Source organism: Acipenser ruthenus, chromosome 9 (assembly GCF_902713425.1).
Source record: "Acipenser ruthenus chromosome 9, fAciRut3.2 maternal haplotype, whole genome shotgun sequence".
In the NCBI taxonomy this organism is placed as follows: Eukaryota; Metazoa; Chordata; class Actinopteri; order Acipenseriformes; family Acipenseridae; genus Acipenser; species Acipenser ruthenus.
In genome coordinates this window covers 15724490-15752316 of record NC_081197.1, presented here as the reverse complement: position 1 = coordinate 15752316, position 27827 = coordinate 15724490, and the positions used below count along the sequence as shown (strand labels likewise).

General features: G+C 36.5%; 3 protein-coding genes across 7 annotated transcripts in view; 2 read left to right on the top strand and 1 right to left on the bottom strand.

Moving 5' to 3' along the window:
• Nucleotides 1–8604, top strand: part of LOC117972983 (transcription factor SPT20 homolog) — a 32620-nt gene extending 24016 nt beyond the window's left edge. Inside the window, exons 18-25 of one of the 4 annotated variants that reach the window (XM_059031245.1) lie at nucleotides 505–660; nucleotides 1898–2183; nucleotides 3145–3284; nucleotides 3865–3890; nucleotides 4459–4578; nucleotides 6083–6188; nucleotides 6832–6956; nucleotides 7875–8604. In XM_059031245.1, the coding sequence (XP_058887228.1) occupies nucleotides 505–660; nucleotides 1898–2183; nucleotides 3145–3284; nucleotides 3865–3890; nucleotides 4459–4578; nucleotides 6083–6188; nucleotides 6832–6956; nucleotides 7875–8015 (1100 nt within the window). In that variant the 3' untranslated portion in view covers nucleotides 8016–8604. Of the gene's footprint in view, nucleotides 1–504; nucleotides 661–1897; nucleotides 2184–3144; nucleotides 3285–3834; nucleotides 3891–4458; nucleotides 4579–6082; nucleotides 6189–6831; nucleotides 6957–7874 lie in introns of all 4 variants that reach the window. The other 3 variants (XM_059031244.1, XM_059031246.1, XM_059031248.1) reach the window with 3 other exon arrangements.
• On the bottom strand, nucleotides 8484–16977 carry LOC117405844 (exosome complex component RRP43). The gene is made up of 11 exons (XM_034009252.3): nucleotides 16714–16977; nucleotides 16054–16090; nucleotides 15231–15294; nucleotides 15043–15116; nucleotides 14647–14692; nucleotides 14041–14146; nucleotides 12103–12148; nucleotides 11482–11578; nucleotides 10855–10975; nucleotides 10325–10431; nucleotides 8484–8682 (listed from the first exon to the last, which is right to left on the bottom strand). The coding sequence occupies exons 1-11, from the start codon at nucleotides 16728–16730 to the stop codon at nucleotides 8567–8569; spliced, it is 831 nt and encodes a 276-aa protein (XP_033865143.1). The 5' UTR covers nucleotides 16731–16977; the 3' UTR covers nucleotides 8484–8566.
• Nucleotides 16978–17465: 488 nt separating this feature from the next.
• LOC117405512 (dolichyl-phosphate beta-glucosyltransferase-like) lies at nucleotides 17466–26571 on the top strand. 2 transcript variants are annotated; one of them, XM_034008619.3, is made up of 10 exons: nucleotides 17466–17768; nucleotides 18413–18584; nucleotides 19706–19752; nucleotides 20169–20234; nucleotides 21018–21110; nucleotides 21740–21853; nucleotides 22504–22563; nucleotides 24476–24627; nucleotides 25331–25416; nucleotides 25923–26571. In XM_034008619.3, the coding sequence occupies exons 1-10, from the start codon at nucleotides 17703–17705 to the stop codon at nucleotides 26036–26038; spliced, it is 972 nt and encodes a 323-aa protein (XP_033864510.2). In that variant the 5' UTR covers nucleotides 17466–17702; the 3' UTR covers nucleotides 26039–26571. The 2 variants fall into 2 exon arrangements, with proteins under 2 accessions (XP_033864510.2, XP_033864509.2); XM_034008618.3 differs by having other exon boundaries at nucleotides 17467–17768; nucleotides 20166–20234.
• Nucleotides 26572–27827: the final 1256 nt, after the last annotated feature.

The window sequence follows — 27827 nt, the reverse complement described above, 5'->3', positions numbered from 1 at the left end:
GAAGTTGCTGGAAACATTTTATCAATCAAGCAGCGGAATGACAGATGATTATTATATATATCGGCAACTAACTGAACCTTTTGCACTATGTTTTCCTGTTGGTGCCAACAATTACACCCAGAATCTACTAAATTCAGCACTTACAGTAAAGCCTGTACTTAACAGTCACCAGAACAAAGCAGTGGTCTGTTCTTATCTGTCTTCCACACACATGAATGAGAGTAGCGCTTCCCATAAGCTATCATCTATCTTATTAAAAAAAGTTTGTCTATTTGGTGGACGGTTAAATCAGGTTTCACTGTGTACAAGACTAAGCTGTTTACTATTGCATGCATCAACATTTTATTAAATGCTGTTGTAAAATAAAAATATTCTATGCTGTGAACATGTTTCTTCTGTGTGGTATTTTGTGGAGGTCGGGGTATTTATTATTATTGTTATTATTATTATTATTATGTAATCTGCTTTACACTACTTTTTGGCCTCTTTTTGCATGTATTACAGGTAACCTATACAGCTCACAGCAGTCAGGCGGGCACCTCAAGTCCCCGACTCCCCCTCCTTCCAAGGGCCCGAGCCTCTCTCGGAAACACTCTATGGAGCTGAACCAAGTGGGTCTGCTTTCTCCGGCTGCACTGTCCCCTGTCGGCTCATCACAAAGTGAGTGCAGACCAACACGACAGTCTACCTCCTTTCATTCTGTCTTCCTCCTTTTCAATATCTTGTCTCAATGACATTTTTAAGGGTGTTGAGTGGGGGAATTCCTGTAAATCAAGAGCTGCGCTTTACATTTGACAGGCGTTTGTTTACACATTTAGGGTAAAAAGCATTATTGTAGACATTACCCCCAACTTTTATATAAGGTTGATAATATCACTTATAGAGAATATGTTATGTCTCAATTATTAATTTTACTGGAAAATTATCATCGATAAAAGCGATTTACTGTTTCTGATTAACGAAAATGACTTTAAGGGCCTTCGTCATGAAGACCTTTTGCATTGAAAAAACTAGCCATTGATGGAGACATTTAATGTGTGAAGCAGACCCCTTTACCAAACGATAATGGGGGAACACAAAAACAAAATGATTACCTTTTTCATGATGTTGTCTGGCAATGATAAAGGATCATACATTTTGGTAGTTCTTGTTTATATTATCAGGAATAAATAGATAATGGCTTGTTTTTAAGTATGCCATACACTTTTTTTTTTAATAAAATCATAAACAGCAAAGTGCTGACTACATTTGTTTCTTAATATATAAATCGAGACATCATTAATTGTGTACACGTTGTGCCAATATCCAAGTTAAGGGCGTATGTCATTTACAGGGTGGTTAAATAGAAAGTCACTGCTGCTGTCAAAACATTCCAAACCAAATAGAAAGTTCTTATCCATCTTGGATGATGGATTCCCACTGTGGTGAATGCATCATTCCACATCAGCCATGCCTTTAGCATTGCCATGCCTTTCATTGCCATTTCTTTAGCATTGCCATGTACAGTATATGAAACCAGTACAGGATTCATACATTAAATCACATACTTGGGCCTAAACTGGTTTGACCAACATGGCAACATAGCTATTGCTTTTGTATCTTTATTGGCATGTTCTGGGTCCAAGATTGTAATTGTAATCACATGCATACAGTAGTACTTGCCGGACCTCATAGTAATACTTAAACATACAGTATATCAAAAGGGTCACCTAGTTAAAGCTGCTGTTTGAGTGCATGCAAGTGCAGTTCAAATCCTGATGTTACTCCAGTGACCATTAGGCATTTCAGAATGTGAAAACCAAATGTTTGTAAGGTTTGATGAAAAAAAAGTATATAAATATATTATTTAGTACCAATTGTATATGTGTGTGTTTTTAAATTTATTTTATATGTACAGGATCTGGAACTCCAAAACCATCTACCCCAACTCCTACCAACACCCCCTCCTCCACCCCCCACCCTCCAGACATCCAGACTTCTACCCCTTCAGCCACTCCAACCCCCCAGGATTCTGCACTGACCCCCCAGCCCACCCTTTTGAACCCTTTCACCCAGCAGCAGATGGCCCAGGCCCTACCTGTGATGACCATCCCTCTGTCCACCATCACCACAGGAACCTCCAGCAACCAAGTCATGACCAACCCTGCAGGCCTCAACTTCATAAACGTTGTTGGCTCTGTGTGGTAAGGCTCTGCTCCAGTATCTGCACACCCAATGATGATGTTGGCATCAAGATAATTGGTAGCCATAAGTAGATTTTTGGTTTCATGACCATTTCATCTTGATTAAAAACAAAGCGGAAGAGCAGGGAAGGTGTCAATATTGTCTCATTGGCTGGGGCTGGAGGTGGGTGTGGGGGGGGGGAGCGATTTATTATAGTCTCAACTCTTTTAGCACTAACAGGTCTATTAAATCAACCTATATCCTGCTAGGATAAGGTGCAGCAGGATTTTATTGGATTTTATTTTACAGCATTACTTAAAAAATAGGTGGTTGATACAATCAAGTGTGATTCCCCAGACCTTTAGGAAAGTGGAAGTACTTTTGTGTGAACAATTTAGGTGTTAAACTTTGGTGTTTAACATTAGTAGCTGGTACAACCACTTTAGCTACTATCTAAATATGCTTTGCCATGTTGCATATCATTTTGTTTAGGATAATGCCCTGTTCTGGAAATACTAAAATAATACACCCTTATATTCTGGTCCTATTGCTCCCCTTTACAAAGCACCTTGTTAGTGGATATCCTTCAAATTGTAGTGCAGAAATTTCCTTGTGAGCATTCAAATTGAAGAATATTCTGTCCTGGACTGGGATAATCCTGGCAAACGGACAGGAATCTCAGTGAAGGCATATCAATGCAAAAATCTGTATGCAGATGCATTTAACTCAGAAATGTAATTCAAGGGCTCTTGAGTATCGTTAAGCTGTTTTGTAATATTTAATAGTGCCTTTTTCTATATTTAGACGTTGTCTTACAAATAAAGTGTAGTTTTAATATATGACCACTAAACACTGAATTCTGATGCAATCTCTGACAAGAAGTACTGTTAGCTAATTCTCCTGGCCATTGATTTTTAAGTTACTTTATCTTAGTTTAAATATAACTTTATATATTATTTATTTGTTTTTATCTGTTGACAGTGGACCTCAGACACTCATGAGTGGATCGAACTCCATGCTGGGCTGTAACACTGGTGGCATCAATCTGAGTGGGATCTTACCTTCTGGGGGACTTGTACACGGCACCCTGCCAGCTGCCATGCAGTCTGCAGCACAAGCAGGTTAATATTACACTTTTTACCTATGTGACACCTATAAGAAAAAGTTACTTTAGTTTATTTTGTTTGTTTTATACATGTTGATTTTATCGAATAGATTATTGTAGATGGAAACAACAACACAAAGCTGTAGTCCTGACAGTGAATCAGGACTATAGTGAAGCTTTTCCTAATGTGCGTTTAATTATAAAGTGTGTTTAATTATTTTGCTGCAGCACTTAGTAAATGACAAATAGTTTTAAAAGTGATGTGTCTTAAACTTCATTATCAAACTGATTCTCCATAATTGAACTAGTCTTTTCCGTTTCATCTTCTTTATAAATATTATCAGTTTTGAAAATGGTTATTTACAAATGAAATTGAGAATGTTCTTGAAAAACATGCTGCACTTTTTATTTCTGATCACATATTACAAATGTTCCAGTTCTGCTTGTTTGTAATGCCTTTTTTTTACTGTTTTATTAAATGTATTATTATAATTTGCTTTGGATTTGAAGTAGACGGCATAATTGTCAAAATAAATTGTCATTTTCATAAACCTTTTCATAACCAGGTGGTTCTTTTGGTTTAAAAAATCCCTCAGCTCTACGACCCTTGAATCTTCTTCAGGTAAGAAACCATTATTCAGTTGTCTATATGTAACAGTATAATACTATACATTTGGATTCAGTTTTATAGGCCCTATGTTCAAAGTGCTTGCCAATTACAAAAGTTTAACTAACTGTAACTTCAGAACTGCTTGACAAATTTGATTAGACTGTGCGTTGACATCTGTGAAGTAATTCCGCTGTGACCTAATGTTCCAGAGCACAGACTCCATGTTGGCAAAAGTTTGATTAAACTTTCTAAGTTGATTTAAGGGAGTAATAATCAAGAAGTTATTGTTATGCCGAAGTTTTTTGTTTGTTTGTTTATTTCATTTGGGTAATGCAGATTTCTCAAGTACCATGCTGTAGAATATTAAGAACATTAAAGGTGGCGCTTTCCTGTGCTGTGAAGCCTTGATTACCACTTTTTGCATTATAAATACATTCTTTTGTATCGGGGAAAATGGATCAAGTACATTCATGAAGTATCAGTTGAAGGTAGTTTGCATATTTAGTTTCCCTGGCGTGCATTGTTAATTTCAAAAGACCAAAAAATAATATGCGCTTTTTTTTTTTTTTCCATCTCCCAGCTGCCTACTGGCCCAATCATCTTCAATTCTCTGCAGCAGCAGCAGTTGTCCCAGTTCTCTCCTCAGCAGCAGCAGTCCACACAGTCTGCCACACCTAGCCCTCAACAGCAGGGAGAACAGGTGGGATTTCACATTGTTGCCAAAAACATAAATTGGGAGCATGGTTTGAGGGTTAGCTTCCACAGTAATGGTAAGAAAGATGGAAGCATTTGATTTACTGAAAGGGTAAAATTAAGCTGGTACCTCTAAATACAAACAGATCCCTACTTATATGTAGAGAGTTTAAAACTACAAGTTATCGACAAAGCTATAGAGACTAAGGTCAGTTAGTTGTTAATTGGCAATAATAATTGTCTATTGTTGTATGCAAAGATTATCAGAGATTGACATCTGTGTACCAAGCTGAAACTGGGCATCAGCATGTACGTACCACATTGTATTAATAAAATTAAACATTGTTTTGTACTAAATAACTTTATAAAACTGAAAACTGTGTAAAGTAAGTTTTACAGCCAGGGCTTGTTTCACTACTAACACTCTAGGCTACTGTCTTTTAATCATATCATTTTAGAACTGTTCAAAAGAATAATCTTCAGAACTGTACGATGCAATTTTTAAATATTTCGATTTTATTATAAAAAAAACAAATAAAAAAAAACAACATAAGATAACCCCACATCAGTAAACCCCAGTCAGTTCTCGGGAAGAAAACTACACTTCACAATGCCATGGCTTCCTGTTGGAATGAATAAGCAGTAAATCCCTTAAAATATGTATTTCTTTGTATTATGGTAGTTCTTGTTTATATTTCAGTAACTTCCTTTGTTGTTTAAATAGTATAGCACTGTTGAGCCTGTGGTGAAGCAGAATGTTTTTATGACGCCAATTGGGTTAGCTATTTTTTATTTATTTGTTTTTTTTTAGCTATACATTGCAGATGTTGATAGCGCTCCCCTACAATTTGTAAACGATCAGTGTTTCTGACCTTTATTCATTGTATTTTGAAATGTAATTTATTATTATTATTTATTTCTTAGCTGACGCTCTTATCCAGGGCGACTTACAATTGTTACAAGATATCACATTATTTTTACATACAATTACCCATTTATACAGTTGGGTTTTTACTGGAGCAATCTAGGTAAAGTACCTTGCTCAAGGGTACAGCAGCAGTGTCCCCACCGGGGATTGAACCCACGAACCTCCGGTCAAGAGTCCAGAGCCCTAACCACTACTCCACACTGCTGCCCTGTTATTAGTTACAACTTTATTTCCTGTTTATTATTCCATTATGTATTTTCGCTGTTTCTGCTTAGATCATACCAAATCTAATTAAAAAACAAAACAATAGAGAATGATCTGGAATATACATAATAGGATATTAAACAGGCAACAAATAAATAGGAAAATGCAAATAATGTAGTGTTCCTTTTAATAAGGGAGGGGTAGGAAATCACCCCTGAAAGTTCACACCACCAGGAGAATTCTAGAGATTAGAAATTGTTTTGGGGGTAGTTTGAATGCTTTGGACAGAAGCTGGGCTGTACCAGTGTGAGTTTAAAGTTTCAATAATTATGGCCAGTGGCCCTGCTGTTAATGCAATCAAGACCTTTCTTCCCGTCAGGCTTTGGATCAAGGATCTTCTAGTCAGGATCAAACTCTTAGTGGTCAACAGACTGCTGTTATAAACCTAGCAGGAGTAGGAGGTTTCATGTCCCCGCAAGCAGCAGGTATGCATCCCTACCTACACATTCTGCTTTGATTGGCATTTATCTGTAGAATTGAAAGAAGCTCTAGTGTCTTAATCTTACATTGGAACTACAAAACCTTGCATATATGCATGTATATAATCATTGTCATTTATTTTTCATTAGAAACCAACATTAGCCATGAAGTACTAAGTACTTAGAGTCTTCCCATAGGGAACAAAGGAAGCCTTAATTTAAATTGAGGGTTTGTTGGTATTGTGTGCTGTCACAGTATAAATAATTTAAGAGAAAACAGTTTCCACAAAACCCAGCATTTACAAGCGCAGTAAATGAAAATAAAACAATTTTACAAATTCAGCCTTTTGCACGTACCCATTACTTGGCTGTCAAAAAGTATTTGAAGGATGAAATGATTTCAAATGTTTCCTTCTTGGTACTTCATGGTTTCATAGTTTCTTTTACTAATTTAATAATTGTAGTTATTAACTTAGATATCTTCGTAGTTGTATTGATTTAAACTAAACTAATAGGTGAATTCTACTGACCTCCCCTCCCTCCCCTTTCTACTACACTCTTTCCTTGTGGTGTATTTTTTTTATTTTATTTCCCCTTACTCTGGCACCCACCCTCCTACCTCCCCCTTCTCCCTCCTACCCCCTCGTAGTGCTGTCTCAGCTAGGCTCTGCCATGAACAGACCTGGGCAAAGCCTGCCGCAGCAGAGACTCCAGCTCTCCTCTGCCTTGCAACAGCAACACGCCTTACAGCAGCAGCAGCAGCAACAGATACAAGTAAACCAGCAACTTCGCTATCATTTCATCAAATACATCAATTCTAGGCTCCAAACAGATGAGACAGTCGCCCCCCCAAAAAAGCTCCAATGTCTAAAAAAAAAAAAAAAAAAATTTTTATATATTGCCTATATTTTTTTACATAATAGGCCAGGCTGTAATCTTTTGATGATCACCATTAAGGCAATAACTATCCCAAATTTGGAGCACTGAATTTCTTAATTACATTTAAGCCATGCCATCATGTCTTTTGTTTTTACCAGCATTCAAGGAGTGCTTGTGGCACATTTATTAACATACTGACAAGACCTTTCATATTGCGTTTTATAAGAACAAAGTAGTGCATTTATTTCCACAGATAGAATCCACAATGAGACTCAAATCTCAGATGACAGCAGGTTTATTTGTAGGTTGTCAAAAAGGCCAATTCTAGTTTCCGAGTGGCGTCAAACATTGAGTAGAAGGCAGTAGTGTCTATTAGACACAACCTGGTAATATTTCAGCTGATTTTTGTTTATTTAAAGCTGGAATCCAAATTAAAATTGTTTATCAAAGTAAGAAGTCCATGAATAAATCCAAAGCAAAGGGTTGAAGTTGCTGACTTACTGCAATCTCTGCATTCAAATGTAAGGGCAATGAAGCAGATTTGTTCTTATCTATCTACATAGCAGAACTGCAAGTGTTTTAAAATGCCCTTTGCAGATTTCTGTGCCACTGGTGCTGCTTGACTGTATTCATGGTCTTGAGTGTGAATTTTGTTTTTCTTAAACCCAGTTACTGCTTTTTATTTTGAGTTTCATTCTAGCATTCACTAATTCATTTGTTTGCAGTCATGCTTTGATTTATTCTGCATAGATGCCTGTTTATCTTAAGACAAGGGGACTATAACTTGTTCCTTTTTTCTTTTCCCCTATTTAGTTGCGATACTTGCAGCATCAAATGCAGCAGCAAATGGCTATGGCGGCAGCAGCGGCCCAAGCAGCTCAACTTCGGCAACATTCAGGCAGCCAACCAAAAAGTAAAAGGAAACGTGGTGCGCCAACCCCACCGAAGTCATGAGTGCTCCATTACAAAGGGATGGCATTTGTGATGTGCAGCTGTTAAATCAGTTTTTATAAGAGTCTGAATTCCAGTCTCAAATATACAGTAGATTGTCGCGGGAATATGATAGGATCGTGTATCTGCATTATTTCTCTGTAATGATTAAGACCCAGTAAACACTCAAAGTGTGCATTATGTTACGTACATTTAAAGAATTTGCCAGGCTTTCTTTTCCTGGAAAGTAGGCATGCTATCCTTTTGCATTCCTGTAACAAATCTATTTTTTAACACCCAGCTGGAGGTTTAAAAAGGTAACTAAATCTTCTTTGCTTTTGCCTGTTCAAGGGAAGGTATAAGAAGCCTCATTGTATTTTACTCAACCTTTTTTTAAATGCATATCATGTTATGATTCAAATTGTGTGTATTACCCGTGCTGTAGGAAATTTCTGGCAAAGAATGCACGTGTTTTGTAATATGTTTATTGAGGTAAAAAAAAAAAAAAAAAAAAAATCTGATTACAAATATAACTTTTACAAAATCATTGGAAAAGAATCTCTCCCCTGGTGTCCTTATTTTGGTTTCACGCTGATTAAAACTTCGTTTAGCAGTTTGTTCACTTCTTTGTTTCTTGTTATTGCTCGACTGATGCAGTCTTGGAGTTTTTCACCTGATAAGGCAGTTCCTCCTGTACAGTGGTATAAACAAAGCAATAAATGATGTAAATGATGACAATTACAGATCTAGCTATCATTTCATACACTAAAATACAATTGTGTAGTCTTGAGACGACAACTCTATACTCTGTTCACCAGAACCAGCTAAACTGAAATCTGTGTTCCAGCATCATAGCTCAATTTAACCCTTTAAGGACTGGGATCATACTTAAGTGGGCTTCTAGGACCGCGGTCATGTTTTGATGACTGACAGGGCCACTGTACCTTGCAGTACAGGCTTGAAACACATATCATTGTATGTGGGTTGGACTGACAGTCGCTTCTTCGTAGTTTTTGTTTTGTGATGTCACTGAGAGGGGCAATTAGTGTGTAAAGGGTGGATAAAAAAGACATCACAGCCTGCTTCAGAGAAACTTCTAAGAAAGGTAAGAAAGACATGGAAAAGCGCTGTAAATCTGATGTATTTGACAGTTACATTAGAACATTTATTCTGTCTCGTGTTTTAATAAATATATCTATATATATATCTATCTTTTTATCAACATTTATAAGTATCAAGAAACGAGTGGATATAAGCAGATACTATTTCATGAACAAAAGATCAGGTAGGTTTTTTGTTTTTATGTGTTCTTATCACTGATAATATTGGAATGAATAACTTTTCTTTTATTTCTAAATATTTATTTTAAGAAAATAATCGAGTGTCCATTATTGCTTATAAAGACCCTGAGAATAAATGTGTATTATGTCATTGCAATCACTCAGGTGAAACATGTAATTTGCCCAAACATCAATATTTTTCAACAAAACTTTCAGGAAGTATTGCAAGGTCCCTCAGGTCATAGAATAATACGTTTTACACATATATCCTGACGCAGAATACATAAATATTTTGGATAAAAAAAAAATATATATATATATATATATTTTAAGCAAAGTTTGTATGGTTTCTGAAGTACTTTACAATGTTCCCCAGAGTGTTCTGAAAAAAAGGACACCATTTCCAAGATGCTACTGTGAAAATTTGATTTTTAGTCAATTTTTATAGAAAGAGAGTAACAAAAACACCTGGTCCAGGGGGAGCATCCCACTGAAAATTGCTTTGTCCTGAAAGGGTTAAAGATAAGATATAAATATCTGTTTGGTCCGTTTTTTTGGCATGAAGCAATATGGCAACAAATGACATAAAAGAGAAGGTTGGGCCACAGCTTTCATTACTGTACGTGCTGTCTTGTTTGTTTGGAACTGCATCGTTGAGTCAGTTTATTGAAGACTGATGCAGTCATTTCAGTCTTTTTGTTTTTTTTGGAAAGATGGAAACATGGCTATGAGCAGTTGTTACAGGCACTTCTGTTCCAGATTCTGACCCCTGCCAGTGGCATGGCTCCAGAACTGCTTGCTTGCTGGTTCACACCCAACCTCTGCTTTGTTGAACAGGCCATTAAGTTATCAGGTACATCATGGAAAGGATTTCTGTCAGTGTTTGTAAGCTTCTTGGCCCCAAATTATGGTCTAGAAATACCACTCCAAACCCCTGGTCCAAAGGGTAGAGTTTCAAAACGGATACTGTAGTGTTAAAACTTGTAAAGCAGTATACGGATGGTTTAAAACAATAACAGCATGTTAACCCTAAGGTGGTAACAGTGTACCTACCTGGTTTGTGGACTGCACAAAGTTTCTCATCTTCATCTGTTACTACTGTAATCATTCCTGTTGACAGGTTTTCCTCCTCAACAGTTGGATCAACTATGATAATTGTGCTATTAAGAAAAAAAGATATGTAAAGAGATGTGCAATTCCTTAAATACTGTACCTATAAAGAAACACCAAGGTACAGCCTAGGATGCTACATGTGGTTTATTCTACTGTAACACCAGGGATCAGAGCCCCATGCCACCATATTTGGTTTGTAAAAAATGATTTTTTTTTTTTTTTTCCATTCTCCAAATTAATATCATGGTTATTTTAAGTTACAATAAAAATAAATAAATAAAATAGAATATGGTATAATACTAAAAGACATTGAGACAAATTATATTAACAATTAAAACAGTGTTGCTTAACTCCAGTGCAATCTGCTTCAAACGGACATGCTTAAAGATACAAGTGTGACTCATGTACTTGGGCCTCCATTGTATCCATGTTGCAGGGAATAAGATGAACAACTCACTGTTATTACTTACTCATCAAATATGGCAAATGAACAAGCAACTGGATGTTTTGTGATATTTAATGGGTTCTTCTGCTTCATATTCACTTCTGCAAGGTCAGTTTCTTCATTTATGTGAACTTCTGGTAACCGGACTATAAAAAGATATTTGAAAATAATTTTATTTTAAAAATTAAATACAATTTTGGGTAGTCAGAAATATAATTTGTGAATCAATCCTAAAATACAGTATCCACAGCTAACAAGATACCTTGTTTACTACATAAAATGTTAAAGGTAATCCACTTCACAGTATTCACTGCATTGTATGACAGAATGCACACCTGAAAGATTAGCTGTACAGTTTTTATTTATTTCTTAGCAGACGCCCTTAGCCAGGGCGACTTACAATTGTTACACGATATCACATTATTTTTACATACGATTACATTATTTTTTACACATTATTTGTACATACAATTACCCATTTATACAGTTGGGTTTTTACTGGAACAATCTAGGTAAAGTACCTTGCTCAAGGGTACAGCAGCAGTGTTCCCCACCTGGGATTGAACCCATGACCCTCCGGTCAAGAGTCCAGAGCCCTAATCACTACTCCACACTGCTGCCACATTTAACACTCAAACAATACAAACCTTACCATTTTTCAAAGCTCCCAGTAAAGCTATTGTGCAGGCATCCAAAATATTTCCATCATAATCGAGGCACATTATATCGCAATACAGGACCCAAGACAGCTAAAATACAGAACATATTTAAGATCACAAGTAAGGCTAAAAAATATTACAATCAAACCCCCCACCACCATTATCCAAAACTACACTGGCCAGATATAACACAGGCTGACACTAAGTCAACATTCCACTGATAAAGGCAGAACAGCAATCTATGTGCACTGTAGGTGACAACTAAAAAAACTACAGGTCTAACTGATCTGAGATGCATGAACCCCACATACCATATTATAAACCCTGCTTTTCCAAGCATAAGGCATTATTAATTCAATACAAACGGGAGGTATCAGCCACAAAGCAGAACCTTGTGGTACTGTTATAAATCTTAGTACAGACAGGCTTAACTGTTACACAGGTTTTAAACCAATGCGACCCCATTATTAAAACAGGCTGTAGTAGTAGCTACAGGCCTTATAGGGAATTCAGGCAACTAGATGTAAATATTCCAACAGGTTATAAAAATAATAATAATAATATAAATATATATATATATAATAATCAAAACTAAAAATCAGGAAATCACTTACCTTGCCTTTTACAATGCAAAGATCTTCTTTTTGTATCACATCTGAACTACAAAGAAAGTAACCACAGTATTATCAATTCTAATCTCTGAGTATTTATTTTACCTGGAGAGAGCCTCATTACTTGTTAACAAGTAGTCCTAATCAAAGGTCACATTACAACCACACCAAATGGCTGAGGATGCAACAGTTATGATTTTCCCAGACTGGACCCGAACCAAAGTCAACATTTGCATAAAATTCCAAACCAACCAATACCGACAAAAGAGAAAACCATACCGAGACCTCAATTTTTTGTACAAAGAAAAAGCGTTGGCACTCTCAGCACTAAGCCTGCAACATTTTTGAGTGCTCGATGTGCACTTTTCTGCAAGCAGATTGATTGTGACAGCCCAGAGTAGGGATAACTACAGCTTCATACTGTACTCAGTCTGGGTATTCAGGTGTCAAGGGCTGTTTTCATTTTAGGGTTTGTTGATGAAAGGTGCTGGTTCTAGCTGGCATATTCAAACACTCAACTTGCATACCCTAACTTAAACCTTTGTTAAAAAAAAAAAATTAAAAATCATCCTAAGAAGTGAAAAGCTGAAGCTGGAAGTTTCAGTCTGTCACGTCTGTTAATTATTCTGAGTAGACCTAATAAAAAAATAAATAATGATGCTAAACTGACAAACATCCAAATGCAAAAATACTGAATGAAAATAAAATATTAAGTCCCGAACCATTGTGAAACTGGAATAAGCAGTAAAGTCAGCAATGCTGCAAAAGCAAAAAGGATTATGCTAACATATATCTGGTAGGTGCTTTAAATTAAATGCTTTTGAGGGCAGGTCCGTTCAGTTTTATTACGGTAGCTGCATTTACTGTGCATGTATTGAAATTGGTTTTGTTTGTCTGATTACTTTGTTGTCACATTTGATCGGCACATCAAGTGTAAAGGCCCTTATCCATAGTCAGGGATCCTAGTTTTCCACAGTCAAAAAAACTAAATTCTCAGTTAAAAATTAAAATCTGCGTTATTCCGTAAAATAAAAGGCTAAAATTGAGTGTGTGTGTGTGTCCCTCACATTATAAGATACACAAACAGTGCCTTCAATCAATAATATAAACAAACTTACCATTTTACTTTAAACGTTACAAACACTTCTGTGTAGTAATAATAAAAACCCAAAAATTGTATTCACATTAGTTTATGTCCGAGCTAGTCTTTGTCATCTGGATGGCTATTGCCAGACTCATTGACCCGATCTTTTGGGGTGATTTTTATTGTTTTCAGCATGTGACAGTGCGCCTCGTTCAACCTTGACCTCTGTACACCAGACACAGTTTTATTCAACAAGAATGTTTACGTAAATGTAAAGCAAAATTGCCTGTGTTGATGATTATACATGATAAATGTATTGATTTGGTTATCAAACAAACAAACAAAAAGCCTTGCATGTTTTTTGCCCCGCCCCAGGTGTAAAACTAAAAATTCCCAGACAGCATATAGAACGTATGTTTTTCCGCAGCAAATGGATTCCTAGGATCCCTGGTCATAAGTACATGTATCACATCAGCTGCAGTTCTATTCAGACGTGATTTGCCACTACACTGTGGCAACAATGGGGGTGTCTGAAGTACTAAAGTTTAAAGTCTATTAATACATTGCTATGCAATAACACTGTATTGATCTTATTTGTTACAGTTTCAGTGTCTAATAACTGTATGTTCTGTTCCCTTACCTGCACAAATGCAGATTTTTTATTGGTTTTAAACTTTCATTTCAGTTTTACCAAAAACAGCTGAAGGAGTTGAAAAAAAACTGAACCGATTTATAACCAAATTGCATCCCTACAAATGACTCTTCAACCTTTGTAGCTGAGCTTAAACCATGTCAAGGCTAAACCCATAGTCCATCAGTGGTGACTCGGAACCATTATGGTAGTAAGGGACCCTTACTTTTCAATGACATCAGCAATGAATTGACTGGCGGCTTGGGCCTGTTCTCCCGGAGGACCAGGGCGAAACCTCGACGAGCACAGGGGTGGCAGATCCACGTTAGGAACTGTAGCACGAAAACAACAAGCATCTTAGCAACACACATTCCCCTTTCTCAGCTGTAAATACAAAACTAGAGCCGTCAGTATCATGAAAAAGATCAACATGACATATCCACTGTATTCCATGTAATAATGATATAAGGACAGGCAGAAGATTCAGATTCTCTTTAACTTGTGCTGCAGAACCAATTGTATACTGTACAGTGTAACTCACTGGCATCGCCACTACATTCCTGTCTCGGGATAATTGCCAATATTTCTAACATGGTAGAATGAATGTCAAATTCATCTAATATAAAGGATACAAATATATATTTGAGTTGTTTTAAGCTATACGCCACCTCAACACTGCACAATAACCTGAAATCCTGTTCTATAAAACCTACGGGGAGCTACTCTGTACTTTGTGAACCAACACAGCTCATTTTCACCTTATTATTAAAAGGATGTACAGTGCACTTCCAATTCTTTACACTATATAATATATTTATAGTTTAAAACTCACCTATATAGCCCTTATTAGCTGCATCTACTGGTGGAGCTGCAAGTTCCTGCAACAGAAAAACTTTTCAGAGGAAATTTTATATGAATAATTGCTGGAACTGCAAGATACAGTCTCTATAATGAGTGCATTTTTTTGCAGTGCAGACTTTGGAAGTTCTTGGGGTTTATTACATCATAAAGCAGCTACCTGCACATCTGGCACAGATGATCTTGCAGTTTTAGTACTGTATTACTGAAGCAATAGAACCTGAAGAAGTGGGCTTTACCGTCGCCTCGTGCCTCGAAACACACCCAGGTGTGTGTAAGATATGTCTTACTGCAACCCCTGTCATGGGTTATTGCTTACTTATTCCACATCTTTGAGAATAACATGCAGGTAATCAAAAAAAGCACTTACTCCTTTAATGCCACAAATGATGGTGGTGTTCCCCAGCTTCACCAACGCTGAACCATCAGCAGTTGTAATAGAACCTGAAGATATGAATACAATCAAACCTGTATTTAAGGCCATCTGCTTATTGTGACTCCTCTGATGTACACTTATCATTTTTTCCTTTGGTTTCATAAATAAATCTGAACATTTACCAATGTTCAATGTGGTGGTTCGGAATTCTCCCAGCTCCCTTCCATCTGGCCTGCAGTTTTCTTTCTATCAAGTAGAAGAATCTCATGTTAAATTTAACAAAGGGGATTACATCCGAGCAACAGTGATCAAAAGTCCACATCACAAACCAGCTCCCTGTTAAGGGGTGTGTCATGATACACTCCACCATACCATATGTATCAAAATGCTTGTGATAGTCTTGATGGAATACTGTTTGTGATGTGTAAAATGATCAATAAAGATGGACTACATAGTTTAAAGAGTGGAGCATATCTACTCTATCTACTTTAAGAACCATTAGATGGACTATAAATAGCTATAAGCTTTTGGTCATGTATCACAATACAAACCTCTATTACTACCATCACCAAGAGGGACTTCGGAACTGACACACCGCTGAACGAATATGATTTGTATTTCCATGCAAGCTCAGCACATAGCTTTAACATTTATACAAACGAGAAATGAACCGCCTCTCGGTAAAAGTGTCTTCTAATGAACATAGATTGGGCAGGAGAACTGCAAAGAGCTGCGCATTTCTCTGACCCAGTTTGCATAACGAAAACACGGCTCAACTGTAATTTTTTGTTTTGTTTTCATTTTTTGGCCTGTCACGAGATCTTTCTCCTGTTACAAAAACGGCAAAAGTAATGTAATCTGTCATTCTGATTTGGATTATGTATTGATTTTTTTTTTATTGATTTTATTTGTTTTAATCCAGATCATCTATTTTGAAAACGGAGGTGTGACTGGGAGTACAAATACGCATTATGAACTTGTTAACTGTATGAGACAATGACATACCAAAAAACGCCTGTGATAGTCCAGAGGTTCTACCGTCCTGAGGAAAGAAGAAAAAATCATATGTATCTTTGTTTTTATATATTATTATTATTCAAACGTGTTCTGGCATTGACAATTCCTGCATTGTTTTGTTCCACTACTTACATTACTGCACTGTGCAACCACATCTGGTCAGGACTTGATATGTGAATAGTAATGGTGGGAATTTATAATACGATAAACACTTGCTATAGTGTATTTACGTTTACAGTCCATACACAATTGTGGAATATAAATATGTTGAAATGTAATGTCATTGTAATAAATAGCGATTTTAAATAGAAAACGGATTTTTGTTTTAATCCGTTATTTATGTGTCAATTGTTTCACAGAAATCAAGTCACAATTGCTTAATAATGGGCATGGTGCAGCAGAGTACACTTCATTCATTTTAAGAACTGGGATTACTGGAATATCCATATAAAAAAATCAGGCAGAGCAGTGTTTAGTAAATAGCATTACTATTTTTTTGTTTATGATCAATAGCAAGTGGAAAGGTCTCAATGTTACAATTGTAGAACTAAGTATTACAGCGAACCGTTTAAAAAAACAGACATTTCAAACCAATACTACAAAGACGCAATTTACTACAGATCTACCTTTTCTCTCTGTTTTACTTACTTGAATCCAGCCGCCATGCTGCTTTGTAAAAACCACGTGAAACTGAGAATTGTCAATCTAACGGTTTACAGAATTAGATTCGGCTTTTTTTATATATCTAACTTGAAAGAAAGACAAAACAAATGCTGATGTAGGGTGTGCTTTACATATACACAGACATGTGTTCTATTCAGAAAAATTGATTGTTTGTAGTTTTCTAAAATAGAAAAAATGGAATCTACAATCTGAAAAAAGCTTGCGTGAAGGATGACGAAAACTATAAGAATTGCCCTTAATCTTTCTATAGCGCCACCTGGTGCCACATTGCTTGTGGATGTCTTTACAGTGCAGTGACAGGTACCAGTGCTGTCTATTAAGACAATCCATAAACCTTTTTTCTATTGAAATAATTTACATTAAATACAGTAACACCAACCATATACGTACACAGTTTTGTGTTGTTTTATTTACTTTTCCTAGCACTGTTTTAGCAACAGTATTACATTTGACTCACTAAAGCTTTTGTAACAAGACCACCCAAAATGTTAATGTGTAAAATAAATGCACACAAGAAAAAAAGTCATCATTGAGGAATAAGATAAAATGACTTGCTGGTCAGTTTAATTTCTGGCTTGTTTATTATGGATATGATGGACCCGCTAAAAAGCATTAAATTGATATGGGATTAATATTACATCCACTTTCAATGATCACTTGACTTGTACAATTAAAACTAGAATCTCCCAGCAGAGGGCGCTGCCGGATAACTACAAGCGTTCTATTGCAGAGGTCTTTGGTGCTGTTCTGCTGTGCAGAGTGAAAACACTTCCGCATAGGTGTATTTATTGAAGTGCAGCTTGTACAAAATGAGAACGTGAATTTAAGTTCCTGTTCCAAACTCTCAGGTGCAATAGCGCTGGAGCTCACGTTAGTTGTACATAGTTTAGATACATATTGACTGCATATATAGTGGAGTTTTTAGAAACAGGTACTCGCACACGTAATGGATAATGGATTGTGGACTGTGTGAGATCATTCAAACTTTGGCTGCCTTAGCGATTGTAGTTATAGTTTTGGTGAGTATTTATAAATTCACAATTAATAAATGGTGGTAAATCACTTTTTCCAGTGTTTCCATCTTACGATACATTTTGTAATGCTGGGGTAAACTCAACCAAAATAATGAGCAGCAGAACCCAGACATGTTTATGCTGTTGTATTAAAATGATGTAAATAATAAACCGAGGCATTGTCGTTTTGATATTGTCAATGAAAAGCCATTGATCATCCAATACTCTAACCTAACGCGTTCATGTGTAGATTCATTTTACACAGTGTGATCTGAGTGACGTTTGCAATGTGATGACAGCGCCATTACGAGTGTACCCGGTGCTTCCACACCACACCTGCCCGCAATTTAAATAAATGTGCTGCAAGTCGTGTGTGGCCAAATGTGCAGTAATTGTAAAGTCTTGCCTTGTTCATTTTTGGGCTGATAACATGTAACTGAATCTAAGTGCATAAGCTTATTCCAAACCAGTTGTAGCTGGCTTTGTTTGGTGCTTGTAGAATTCAAGGTTAATCTATAGTACCAGTTAACACTTTACAGCCTGTTAACAAAAGTACCATATATATATATATATATATATATTGGTTAATATGGGAAAAACCTAGACTGGAGCTAACTAATATAATGTTTCACCTCTCCCTTCCATCCCAGGTTATAATAATTGCACATGCAAGTGCATCTAAAATGGTTCATTTACAATGTCATGAGAAAGAGAGAGGTTTCCTAAACGCAGAAGGCAAAAGAGAACCCTTTTCCAGCATCCACAACCCGCCAACCAAGGAGCTCTCTGTGGTAGTCCCGTCATATAATGAAGAGCTAAGATGTGAGTGTGTTTTTATGCTGAGCTTATACTTCTATAGCATATGAATAAACTAATATAATGTGAATGTTTTGATACATTAGCAAAGCTATACCGAAACCTCCACACAAGAAAGAACATGCAAGTTCTGTTTATTACATTTTATTTAGTTTTTTCTTTTTAAAACTGGTACCTGGGGAAACCTAGCTGCTTGACTATTAGCTGTTCATTGTCTGACCTAAACAATGTTGTGATATGGATCCATGAACCATGCAAGAACTGGGTCAGTATTGCATTCATCTACGTGTCATTGTAGATCTAGTGTTCACAAACAAGAAATCACTTCTCCAGTTTAGACTTGCAATTTTAACAAAAGCAATCACTTGAAAATAACACCCTGACTTTCTTCTCAGAATTCCTCAGTGGAAAGTCGTCTTGTTCTGCACCCACATCCTTTGATAACTTGTGGTCCATTGCAATCCAATCTTGAACTCATTTAGACTAGGATTTTACAGGATTAAAAAATAAGAGGTTTCAAATGACACTTTCATTGTTTGTTGTACTTGGTATACCTGTTAATGATGTTTACAGCCCTTCTGAGTAGTTTCTTAATGCAATTGTGCACATACTGTGTTTGTCTGACTGTGTTAAAGGTGCTTTGACCCAAGTTCTGAAGTTGCTCTTTTGTTCTACTTGCCAGCCGTAGGCATCACCCAAAAAGTGTCTTCGTATTAGTAAGTGCAATCGCACCGTACAGTGAACACAGCCTTTCAAAAGAAAACATAATAGCCGGTGTTCACTAGATGCTTGCTGGTGCGTTCTAACAGAAAGACACTCAGGCTGATCTAGCAAATGTCAGTGGCTGGCAACCTCAACTCAAGAGCACCTTTGTTTAACAGTATTTTTGTGTCATTGCAGTAAGAACCACATATAAAAATCACAGAATAAATATAGCTTGAGTATGAAAAGGTAAGCTGACAGTAAAAAAAAACAAAAAACAATGTAGATATAGATGCAGTTTGTATTCTAGCATGATGTAGACTCATTTAATTATATTGGATTACAGATGTGAAATGTTGTGTAAAAGGTGACCTCAGCGTATGCTATGTATTGTTGAGTCTTTCATGTTACATTGTTGTTTTTAGTACCTGTCATGATGGACGAGGCTCTTGAATATTTGGAAAACAGACAGGTATTAAGTGTTTACATTTTATATTCTAAATTATTATATTATATGAACAATTATGGGAATTATTGGATACTGTGAAATGACCCAATTTCCCTGCTCACAGAACAAGCTTCTTTTATTAAAACTTAAATGTTACGCTAAGTACTGTCTCAGATTAATTATCATGGCCTGTTGAAATGTTTCTCCAACCTTTTGCTTTTACCTGTATTTATAAATGCATTTCAATTATTACATAATAAGAGGATGATTGGAAGTGTAGATGTGGAATCAAGCCCTATAGAGAAACTTTACACAGCTACTGTTTGCTCACACTGAACCAGTAGGTGGCACCAAAAGCAAATGTTGAATATCATGTTGCTGAGAGAAACATTAGAGGTGTGCACAGAAGTTAATACATTTCTTTTTTTTTCTTTAAGAAGCAGCAATCTTATTTTACCTATGAGGTAATTGTTGTTGACGATGGCAGCAAAGACAAAACCACAGAGGTGAGGAAACACAATTATATAATCTCAAAATAGCTTTAAAAGGATATTAACCCCTATATTACAGACATTCCCTCTCACCTTGGAAGGTTTGGTTTTGAATACCAAGTGAAATGAGTATGGTCAGCTTAGTCTGCACATCAGATCCACCACTCAACTAGCCACATTTGCTAGCAACTTAAAAAAAGAGTGCCTGGAGACGGCACTGCAATACTCCTAAGTGTGGTGGTTCCCTGACCATCATGCAGGGCAATGTGGAAAAGTTTTATTTGTTCTATCTCTGATCTGTAGATTTGGAAAGAACTTCAGTGTCCAGTGCCACCAAAACACTATGCGTACCTGCTTCATCACACTTGGGAACCCAACATATGTCCACTCAGCCATGAGAAATGTATCGCTCTGTATGCTTTTCTTTATAACACCATGGCTCCCGAGGATCAGTTTATTGTTCGCAGAGCAGTTATGATAAATGAGTGGCAACTGCTGTGTCAATATTACTCATCCGTGCCCAGCTTTCGAAAGGTCAGCCTGGTAACTTTTCTATGGGAGTCTCGCTGGCAATTCTAGTTTAGACAATGTACTCCAGCTTGTGTCTTAGCAGACCTATTCATAAAATAAACCACTGCTTTTACTACTGAACAATGACATTGTTTATTTGAAAACAAAATAGTAAACCTAACATAGGATGCTTAAGATATTAACAGTAAGCAATGAATGTATTATGAATAAAACCTCTTCATTTTCAGTATTGCTTCAATATGGAAACCTGCCTGTCCTCTCTTTCAGGTTGCATTGAAATATACAAAGAAGTACGGTGCTGATAAAGTGAGAGTGTTGACACAAGTGAATAATCGGGGCAAAGGTGGTGCTGTAAAGATGGTAAGTGTTTGTTTTTTGAAGGAATTACGGCAGTGGTGGTCACTTAATTCTTAGCAAACAGTCATTTTTTCACAGTTACATTTAAGCATTCCCGTAAAGGGAGTTGTATGTGCTTGCAAATCTACTTCTGTTAATATCTCAAACTAAAGCTGGCATTTTAAATTGTGTTGTGGAAACTCCTTGGGTAAAAACTACCAGCACCCTTCACTTTGACGTGTGATAAATATGGCTGCCAAATATGTAATGCTTCAAAATATTTGCTTCATTATCGCCAGACATATGTACCCTGTGATTTTCAAGGCCTCTTTCGTGCCACTGCCCCCTCCACAGCCTCATATCTCAGAAAACCATCTTGGTAATTTATTACATATTTTCATGGTTATGCAAACCATGTACACTTAATGTGTTGGTGACATTGACCTCTGACCTTATATGGCTGCCATATTGTGGTCATGTGACTTTTCATGTTACAGCTGCATAGAAACTTGAAGTTACTGTCTTAATGTTTGGTACACAGCTATTCCAAGCTAGGAACTTGAGAAATGTAATTAAGCCTGTGTGTGTTCATGTACAGTATGTTGAGGATTGTATATGGCTATGTATCCAACTGAGAAAACTCTTTACCACAGGGTACCCAAAGGTGTCGAGGGAAGCTCATCCTCATGGCAGATGCCGATGGTGCCACAAAGTTTGCAGACATTGAGAAGATGGAGTCTGGCCTTAAAGATCTTCAGCCAAAGCCGGTAAGCTACATTTTACTTTTAATTCAGTGCTCTGCCAATACAATTTTATTATTTAATTTTTTTATCATCCTCTGTGCGCTAGTATCAGGTATATTTTGTAAGTGCACATATGTCACACTTGCTTTTTTATATATATTTTAAAACCTTTCGTGCAGTTTGAGGGTCTGAGTATATGTACATGTGCATGAATTGGGATACACCTTGGGAAAATGTTTTCAGAAACATGCATGGACAGTTTGTTACAAGATGTGAAAAGGGAGAGGGAAAATGCACTAGTTACCTTTCCTTTTCTTATATACAGAATATAAGTGACTGCACTCGTGATCAGTGATCTAAACATGTCAACTGGCTTAGATGAATGTGGCTTTATAAAACTATGACCTAATTTGTAATCTGTATGAAACGTTTTTAGGATTTGTTTGTTAATGCTAATGGAGGACACAGTTATTTGTTTACAGTATGTAATTTAAATTGATTCCTATTATTGATTTTTTTTTTGGTTACCAGTTATTTAATTGCCTGCTCCCCAAAGACAGTGATACTCGTTTTGTACGTGAGGAATATATATATAATACTATAGCACTGGAGGTAATTGGTTTTTACCCTGTCTGGAAACTCAGTCAAATTGACTTATTTATTTATTTTTACAGGAGAACATGGCTATTGCTTGTGGGTCTCGAGCTCATTTAGAGAAAGAGTCTGTAGCTACGGTAAGTGTTCATTCATAGGTAGTCCTGTCCATGTGTGTGTTGCCCTAAATAAATAAAATAAATCATATAGAGGTGTCCTGAAACGTTTTCATGTTTAGGAAGTAGTACTCAAGCTTTGTGATGGTGGTCCACTATGAAAGGTGCTATATAAAATAAAGATTGATTGACACTCGGAGACGGTGTTGAATTCTCAATGTTTGTTTTATTTGAAACTACAGAGAATTCCTGTCGGGGTGGAATTCACGGCACCAAAATAATAACCCTATGTTTTAGTCTTGGCACTTTCACTGCATATTATCTCCGATCACAGCTCACTTGCTCGCTCAGTCAAATCCACAGTTTCTAATTCAAGTTCAGTGCTGGACTGTCTCCAGTCCCCAGGCTCATGCACCCCATTATATAACCTCCCGTCGTTTCCTGCCGCTGTTCGTCGCATGAAAACAGCGACACACATTCTCCCCACTCGTTCACTCACTCCCCCTTCCCATGCCAAGCAACAGCATGACCCGCTCACCTTACAATACATGTAACATAAGACAGACGAGACAAACTGAACAGACAACAAGTACCTCAACAAACCAATTGTCCGGGTCGTTCCAATAGATTTAATTTGAAAGTAAAACTATATGAAAGCATGACGACCTTTATGTTCAAAAATCTAATAAACTAGTATACAACTGAACAAGAACTGTTTATTGATTTTCCTTTCATACAGTATTAAATGGCAGTATTTATGATAGTGAAAAATAAATATCAAGATATAGAAATAAATGTCTATGTATTCATTTTTCAATATTTATTAATGCATTTATTTATGTTTTACTTTTACCAAATACATATGCTATCCTTAAGCATAGCTAATTCTCAGAAAAATTGATGTTCCGTTTTGTCCAGTGGGAACCACAAATAGCATTACTCTCATCAACCAGTATCGAGAGGAGGAATCGTACTTCCTTGTACCAATAGAGACCACAATGAGTGTTACACTGACAGGAAACCAGCATTTTTCAGACATCAAGATCAGAATGATGATGAAGATGAATGATGACTCATAAACTCTCCAAAATATAAGTCCAGAGAATTCTTAGCTGGCTGACTTCGTCTTCCAAAATAGTGCTTGTTTTCTCAACTAATCGTGTAGAAGCACTGACCGTATAACACAACACGCTTGCAAACTGAAGGTTTTTTATATTTATATTATATAAAAAAAAAAATTAGCATGCAAATGTTCCATTTTAAAACAGAAATAAATCATTTAATATAAATGATACAGATGTCACAATAAGTGCATTCCCTAGTATATTTCCATGATGACAAAACAAGTTAATTGTCATTAAACTCGGATTTTCTCCTGTAATATACATATGTGTGGATAAAACTCCCTGGGGTCTTCAAAAAAATATAAGTTGGGAGAAAAAGGAGGAGGATATTTTTACCTTACCTTGGCAACTTATTTCTCTTGCTGTATGACAGGCATTGACGTTTTTGTTCTACATTTCACCCAAGAGTGTTGGGAACTACAAATTAAAAGTTAAATGGTGCTTTTGGCTCATTTATTTTTGCTGCGCCAATACCCTGAATACACGTAAACTATCCTTGCTGTATAGAGAGTCTGGCAGTTCTCGTGCTTCGCTGATAACTTTGTGCGAGGAACTACCATTCCTCTCAATGACAGTTTGGAGAGGAATGCTTAGTTTGTACTGGGATTACAGCATGGTCAGAGTCCTACCAAAATACTAAGAATACAGCAGTGCCCAATTGCCTGCTTGGCTATGGTAAATGCAAAGCATAACCATGTGTAAAGCATGGGTGAAAACTGCAAAATATCTTTGGTAAACCTTTGTAAGGGAGTATGTTTGGTTTTTTTTTTCACTTGTTTTCTGAAATGTTCAGGATTTTCTGTGTTTTTCAGCGTTCTGGGTTCCGAACGATTCTGATGTATGGGTTCCACTTTCTGGTGTGGTTCTTCTGTGTGAGGGGAATCAAAGACACACAGTGTGGCTTCAAACTTTTTACCAGAGAGGCAGCCTTAAGGACCTTTTCTAGTTTGCATGTTGAGCGTTGGTATGTATTAAATCGTTTGATTTGCTACAGATGAGTTGAAACAGAAATGCAGATGTCTATACAGTATTGTAAACAAACCTGTATATCTAGGCTGTATAGTCCTGGTCCCTGAATACTTTTGTTTTCACTATGTCAAAGGGCTAATTGGGTTCTTGGGTGATAATTATGCGAGTACTGACAAGGTCAGCTGCAGTCCCCAGAGGGACTTGAATGAAGTTCTCTAATGAGTGCTGAATCTGCATCAGGACGGTGGAGTGTGGATCAGCTTCTCCCGGATGGTCAATACATTAAATGTTAGACCCCATTCATCATGGATTATATTTTAGCCCTTACCGGCAGCTCCGCTGCTGACATTTAAACCTCCCTGGATTTAAGGACTGATGTTGCAAGCAAGTTTCCTGCATAGTGAGCCAACCTCACGAGTCTCACAATGCATTTGTGGACAGTAATGCAAGCAGCAATGAACAGAATGTAGATCCTGCTGGTTGGAACATCTATATTATGGCATATCAAGAACACTATTGAAAACAACATTTAAACAATACAAAAACAAACTATGTTGACATTGGGACATCCTGCATCCTGCATACTGCAGTATGTCTGCATTTCGGTATGTTTGTTTTGGGTGAATGCTTAAAAAATCTGATTGTCAATATGCTATATATGTTTTTTTTTTTTTTTTAATAAAAGATTATTTTTATAGGGCATTTGATGTGGAACTTCTGTACATAGCTCAGTGCTTGAACATACCTATAGCAGAAGTCGCTGTTAATTGGACAGAAATTGAAGGTGGGTAACAGTTTAGAATCAACAAAGGAAAATGGAAGATGTACTTTTTAAATATTTCTTCCTAAAGTTATTTATTCATTTTATGGCCACGTTTTTGGCAAAGTCATCCAATTGAAGGATAGTAGAAGCAACTACAGTCAAACTTTTTTTTTAATATTACTTCAGATGATATTCAAAAAAAACTTATTTTCAAAAGTGATGTTAAGTAGAAGGGAAATCGGTTGTACGACTGATAACTGTCAGTGATACCTGTGTGGTAATAACCAAAGTCCCCTTGTTCCTTCCACTGCACATCACCCCAGCAAAAACCACAATGATTTGTGTGCGATCTTGGGAACAAGTCTTTCCACAATGTATTGATAAATGATAAATTAGGTCCCTGTTCGTCCCTGCATGTAGTGGATGTAGGTCATGGTTATCTACCTTTTCATTATACTGATTGCTGTATTTGTTATGTATATACAGTTGTGGACTGTACATAATCATTCTGTTTGTTTTATTCTTAGGTTCTAAGTTGGTTCCTTTTTGGAGCTGGCTGCAGATGGGCAGGGACCTGCTTTTTATCAGACTAAGATATCTCACTGGTGCCTGGAAACTGGAGTCCCCAAGAAAAGTTGACTAGAAGCACTACATATATCTTAACAATTATATAGTGTATGTAAACCATTTGTTGGTTTATATACATCCAATTATGCTGTTCTCAATAAGAAAACACACACCTTTTTATACTGTGTCAAAGAACTATATCAATAAATATTTAAAATAATACTGTATCAAGGGAACATAATTTGTAATTTTAAGGTTTTGTTTGTGTGTATCTAAATTGCCATTTTAGATTAGGTGTTGTTTTTTAAATGGTTTAAGTGGTATCATTTTTTTTTTCTTCTTGTCGACTGAAATAGAGCTGGACAACTTGAACCAAATAAAATATCTGAAGGAGTCTATGAGTGGTTTTAATAGTCTATTCTTCATGAAGAAAACTGAAAGGAGAAAAAAAAAGTATTCCTTGGAAAATAATGTGTGTAATCTGGATCAAAAGACACCATGTATTCATAGTTTTCATCCAAGGAATCAAGACAAAAATACACCTGTTTAATCTGTTTATCATTGTATTTCTTTACCCAGTAACAGTATAATAAATATAGTGATGTTTAATTCCTTTCCATGTTTCCTGTAGCATAAAGCACACATTTGTTTTGTTATTCATTGTTAAGGAATATCCATTATGTCTGCATCATAATAGTGGAAGGTTGGATTTGTGTTCCTGGAAATCCACTGTTACTGTTAATACAATGTTGTGTGTCCTGGTTTGGTGCATAATTAGAAACCTTGGGTCGCACTGTTTTACTGAAAATTATTTCTAGATCATTCCTTTACTTAAAACTATGGATGCACAAATGTATAGGTTGGCATTTACGAACATCTTAAATTGTCGTTTTTTGTTTTTTTTTTGGATACAAACATTAGGGGGGAAAAAATACACTTTTATAAACTGCCTCTTTGGAGTTTACTTTTCATTAGTTACATTCACATCACATAATGTGGTGTGAAATGTTATCCCTGCCGATTCTGGGGGATATTATGATCTTTGTCATGGTAACCTACTTTTTCAAGCTATTGAAAGCTGTATCTTACGAACTGGAGTTCGATTAACCTTTACATTGATTGTGATTGGTTCCTGGTGACCTTGTGTTTTAAGGCACTGTCACTTGATTGGTTGAGGGTAAAGGCTGTTAACTGCTTGTCTGATTTGTATTTCTGGTACTGACATTTCTTGTTCTGTATCCTTAGCTGCTGACATGAATGTTGGTAAAATGTCTAATAGATACAAATGGCAAAATCTAGACAAAGAAAAAAAAAATAGCAGATATATTAAATTATTACTTTTCACAAGTTTTTACAAAGGAGGATACGGGCAACATATCACACATATCGTCCTGTTCCTGTCCATTTTTAAATAAGTTTAGCATAACAGAGGCAGAAGTGTTAAAGGAGCTAGGCGCTTTTAAAATTAACAAATCCCCTGGGCTGGGTGAGATCCTCCCAATAGTACTCAAAAAGTCAATAAGCCTGACTTCTATTAAATGTAAACTATAATAAGATCCAAAATGGAAAATTACCTATATGGTAACAGTATCCTGGGAGACAGTCAGCATGGTTTTAAGGAAGGGATATTGTGTCTAACTAGCCGGCTTGATTTCTTTGAGGCTGCAACATCGACAATGGATATCTGCAAAGCATATGATATGGTTTATTTAGATTTCCAGAAAGCTTTTGACAAAGTCCCGCATATAAGATTAATTCTCAAACTGAATGCAGTAGGGATTCAAAGAAATGCATGCACATGGATTAGGGAGTGGTTAACATATAGAAAACAGAAAGTACTGATTAGAGGAGAGACCTCAAAATGG

Bases quoted from the DNA above. Each gene is read 5' to 3' on its own strand.
- LOC117405844 (XM_034009252.3), bottom strand. The intron at 15,117-15,230 runs GTAAATGTTCAG...TCATATCTTCAG, and splicing joins AACCACCACATTGAACATTG to GTTCTATTACAACTGCTGAT. The intron at 8,683-10,324 runs GTAGGTACACTG...ACCACTGTACAG, and splicing joins TTGTGCAGTCCACAAACCAG to GAGGAACTGCCTTATCAGGT.
- LOC117405512 (XM_034008618.3), top strand. From the start codon at position 17,703: ATGGATTGTGGACTGTGTGAGATCATTCAAACTTTGGCTGCCTTAGCG. The intron at 17,769-18,412 runs GTGAGTATTTAT...CTTCCATCCCAG, and splicing joins CGATTGTAGTTATAGTTTTG to GTTATAATAATTGCACATGC. The intron at 25,417-25,922 runs GTGGGTAACAGT...TTTTATTCTTAG, and splicing joins TAATTGGACAGAAATTGAAG to GTTCTAAGTTGGTTCCTTTT.